This window comes from Vicia villosa, linkage group LG3, assembly GCF_029867415.1.
Source record: "Vicia villosa cultivar HV-30 ecotype Madison, WI linkage group LG3, Vvil1.0, whole genome shotgun sequence".
In the NCBI taxonomy this organism is placed as follows: domain Eukaryota; kingdom Viridiplantae; phylum Streptophyta; class Magnoliopsida; order Fabales; family Fabaceae; genus Vicia; species Vicia villosa.
In genome coordinates, this window is record NC_081182.1 from 62,282,044 (window position 1) to 62,286,710 (window position 4,667).

A 4,667-nucleotide genomic window follows, 5' to 3' on the forward strand; every position below is an offset into this window, starting at 1 on the left:
AACTTCTTGCATGTAAGCGAGGACCGATGCAACAACTTCTATTTCAGTGACATTGCAATGAGAGGATACCCGATCTGACTCAGAGATTACCATTATTGATGAAAAGAGAGTTAACGAGAGTATATCATGCAATAGCGTGGTTGCGACAGTGCAACATGGAGGATTTGACGACTTTGACATGGAATATTTGTGAGAATTAGAAGATGATTTCCATAGTCGGCGTCCATATTTTGGTGTGGAGCAAAAGATTGATGATGTTTGACTATGGACTCATCTGATGCGATGATGCATATTTTCGGTACGATAGAACAAGATGTCCTTGCAAGATTAACACTCCAACTCCTAAATAAGTGAAGTCAGAGAGGTGTAATTGTCAAGACTAGATGGAATAATACTTGTCATGGCGCATGAAATAACTTATATAAGATAGATGGTTAAAATTGAAGGGTGAGGAAATGATCTAGATCTTATGTGTGGCCTTCCGACGAGAGTCTACCGGTTTATCATTCTTACCGCAAGGATATTCTAGATTGACCTTTGGCATTAGGTCAATTTGACCGGGTCATTTGGACGGGCCGGAAGTGACACAATATGTTACAATACGATGTTGAATATTGTTTGAATCATTTTTATGTGATATATATCATAACTATTAACAATGAAATATTAGTCGGACTATGAATATGTCGTGTTTGAAATATGAGAGATGAATATAACTAAGGAATTAGAAGTTGAAGTAAGATGAATGATTATGAATATTTTGTTATGATTGATTAATGATGTTTAAATTAAGTTGAAAACTAGTAAGGTATTTAGGCAAACAAAATAAAGATCTAGAGTAATTTTTGAAGCATGAACTATTTTGTCATAATCTATTCATCTAAGTAGGACTTCCGTGTAGTTAGAGATGGTGCAACAACATAAAGAAGCGACCACATGTGATGGTATATAGAGAAACACAGTATTTTATAAAATGTTTTTATTTATTTCGAAAAATTATTTTTTATTTTAAACTAAAAGAAGAATGAGAATCTTTCATCTTATTAAAATGGATGGTTCGAGTAAAGAATCGACTCGTTATATTTGAACAAATTTGTGCAAAATATGATTTGTACACATACACATACAGTATCTTGAGTATCATGAGTATAACATTGGGCAAAACACATGTGAATATATGCTTTTTGGTTTAGGATAACCAACAAACTAAGAAGCATAATTAGAGTACATAAGACAAATTAGTTTATTCTTATTGTATTCTTTTATGTGATGTTCATATACACTCACAATAAAAAGGGGGGAATTAGGCATAACAGCCTCTATATACAAATAACATTAAAACTCATATACTTATACATATATAGGCTGAATATTCAATCTTCCTCCACCATATTCATTGTCATATATTAGGACCTTCTTTACAAGTCCACACTATTCATTTTCTATTTTTCTTCATAACTTTATGTTTTTGTGTTCTCTTTTACTTCTTCATAACTTTATGCTGGTATAGCTTTGAAAATATCGTTGAAACTATTCTGATCTGCAAAAATATCCAGAAGAGACAGTGCCTGAAATCAAAATAAAAACACAGTTTAATTCAGAGAGTTTAAAAAATAAAAAAACAAAACTATATCCTCAAACATAGAAAAAATCAATGTTGTGCAAGTTGATGATGATGTTACCTCAGACACACTCAATTCAAGACGAAACTTAGGACCATCATAGTGGTGAAGAATAGGTCTAAAGGAATCCTCTTCTAGTGGCTCACAAACTTTTCTAATGATCACTTGTACCTGCAAACATCATGTTTGAAAATTCATAAGTTTTGATTAAGCAAAACTCTATTTGGACTAGCTCAACACAGAGGCTGCTTGCACCTAACGGGATTCGAAACTGGGACCTTGAGAGGAGGTCTAATAAATGTTAATGTAAATAAACTCAAATAAGTCAACCTAATCCGAATGATAATATAATTAGGTCGGCGATTATACCTGAGCAGGGAAACGAGATTCACCGGGGCATTTCTTATCCTCCCAAGCTGTAGGATCAATATTACTTCCTCCAAAACTTGCAGCCTAAAAATCCAAAACAAAACCAAATATTAGTATTATTACCTTTAATATGAGCTCATACATGTAACAAGTGATGGATTCATCAAAAACTGGATGAGAGAAGATTGATTCTAAATATCATATAATAGAAGATATATGCACAAATAAACATGATACATACCTCAAAAATACCATGGAGTTGGTGGGTGGAATAGTTGTACAGAAAAAGGGGTAACCCTGGAGTTATTGTTCTCACTGAATCTCTGTATCTTGGAGGCAGACCTATAATATTTCCAAACAAAACAAATAAGTTATAAACCAAATTACACAGTTCAATTTCATAGAAGAAAAAAGGGACAAATACTTAAAAGACTTGAGTGTTTCCTCTAATAATCAACATTAACACCAAAGACTATTGATGATTCAGTTAACTTGTTCTGCAAAATCTTAGTATCTTATGATACATGTGAGTCATACTTTGATTCAATACAAAGTTGAACCTAGTCCAAACCAATCTTTAGTGTGTCTATATTGGACATGAAATTTTGAAAACTCCATATCCCGTCTACGACCAGCTAATCTGCAAGAGATCATTCACACCATCCACTTGCAAGGGTCTCATTTATAGTCAAAGCAAAGTTCTATATAGAACGACCAAGGTCTGACTAGGGCCGTCTTCAAGAGCGTACAAAGCGGGCTACCGCAGATGCCCAAAACTCATCACAGTTAATTTGTAACTAAATAGAGACTCATAAAATATATGTCATTGTTAGACCGTTGTTAAATAGGGTCTCTAATTGTTGTCATGGTTGAACTGTGACTAACCTACACACCTACCCAGGATCTCGAAAAACTTAAGACGACTCTAAGACTGAGCCAACATAGAAATTGTTAGCACCTAGGAGGATTTGAACCTGAAACATAATGATTCATTCTGATAAATCTTGATTCACTTCGATGAATCATTGCCTAAAACTTCATGTATCAAATATTCATAATAAGATTCAATTCACAAATCAAAAGACAGATCTTTCGAATCCCAGTTTGAATCTTGATTTCATAATCATGATCAGCACCACAAATATGAAATTGAAAACAAGAAAACCTATTGCAACAAAACCCCCAACCCCTATAGCTAAAAAGCAGATAAACAAAATAGCAATAACAACAATATTTTAATATCATATAGAGAAAAACTAAAAAAATGATAGAAGGAACTCACCAAAGATCTGTCTCTTAAGATTCTCCGCCATAGTATCATTGTTACAAACAAAGATATACCCACCAATAGTTTCATTCCTAGGCAGTGACTCAGACGGTGGCAGAGTCTTGAATTTCTTGTCAACAGAAGTTTTGACAACATCAGTATTATCTCCATGCTTCTTGTTGCCACTATTGTTATTAAGATTCTTCTTCACACCTTTGTTAGGTAGTTGAAACTCATCACCACCCTTAAAACCAGATTTGTAACCACTAAGATTGATATTGTTAACGTTGTTGTGGTTAAGGTTATTGTTGTTAAGGTTGTTGTTGTTGTTAAGATAAGGAGAAGAATAAACCCCTTTATTAAATCCAGCAACTGAATTATTATGTGGCATGGAAAAAAGTGATGACCCATTAGAACCATTCATCATCTTCCACCCATCATTGAAATCACTAGCCTTTGAGTTGAAATTATTGAAGGAGTTATTAACATCAGAAACACCATTAGTTTTGACATCAAAGTTTCTCCTTTGATCAGGTCTTTTGTTGTTGCTCCAAATTGAGTCATTCAGTGACAGGTTTGCTAAGTTTGATGTTTGATGTCTTAGTTGATCACTGAACTGCCAAAAGGATTGTTCATTGTTATTGTTGTTGAGGTTCATGTTCATGTTCATGGTTGGTTACTGTAAGAAATTGTTTGAGAAAATTATAGTAGGTGATACAAATTGTGGAAAAATGAGACAAGTTAAATAAAGATTGGTAAAGATGAATGAAGGTTCGTGGAAGGTGAAGGGTATAGCGTGTGTAATTGTCAAAGGTTGAAATGGAATTTGTCATTCATATATATATTAATGTATATTACTTTATGTTAGATATATTGGAATATAATTGTATACCATATGTGGATTGTGATTAATATTATGATTTAATGATTCAAAGATATTGTGATTTGTGAGTGGTTTTTTTTTTCTTGGAGTTAGGTAGAGAGGAATGGCAATTAGTGCAAAGCGCGTATAGAAAAGGTGAGGCCGACATGTGAAAGTAATTTGTGGGACCGATTGGGCAGTTGGTGGTAATTTTATGTTTATGGGTTTGATTTTGTGTCCTTTGCTAGTTCTTATAGTCATACATTCTAGAAGTGCTTGAGTCAGGTCAATATTACTTACAAGTTAATTTTATAAAGGAATTAGGAAAATTTTAATTTATTTAATATGGTATAAGATTAACTTCTTTATTTAATATGGTATAATATTAACTTCTTTAGTCTTTTTAGAGTCAAAGAATATAACTTGTGATTTTGTTTTTATTTTGCATAATATTTTTATTGAAATAATTCTCTGAGAAGTACTTTCATAAGTGTTTCAAAATATGAAAAATGAAATCGTGAAATTATTTCATTACTATAATTAATTC

At 32.8% G+C, this 4,667-nt stretch overlaps 1 protein-coding gene across 1 annotated transcript; it reads right to left on the minus strand.

The window, feature by feature from the left end:
- Positions 1-1,219: 1,219 nt before the first annotated feature.
- Positions 1,220-4,062, minus strand: LOC131661645 (DCD domain-containing protein NRP-A-like). The gene is made up of 5 exons (XM_058931250.1): positions 3,274-4,062; positions 2,233-2,333; positions 1,992-2,075; positions 1,683-1,793; positions 1,220-1,568 (listed from the first exon to the last, which is right to left on the minus strand). Exons 1-5 carry the CDS (start codon positions 3,926-3,928, stop codon positions 1,497-1,499), a joined length of 1,023 nt encoding a protein of 340 aa, XP_058787233.1. The 5' UTR covers positions 3,929-4,062; the 3' UTR covers positions 1,220-1,496.
- Between the last annotated feature and the right edge of the window lie 605 nt (positions 4,063-4,667).

Bases quoted from the DNA above. Each gene is read 5' to 3' on its own strand.
- LOC131661645 (XM_058931250.1), bottom strand. From the start codon at position 3,928: ATGAACATGAACATGAACCTCAACAACAATAACAATGAACAATCCTTT. The intron at 2,334-3,273 runs GTGAGTTCCTTC...GAAATATTATAG, and splicing joins TCTTAAGAGACAGATCTTTG to GTCTGCCTCCAAGATACAGA. The intron at 1,569-1,682 runs GTAACATCATCA...TTTTGATTTCAG, and splicing joins TTGAATTGAGTGTGTCTGAG to GCACTGTCTCTTCTGGATAT.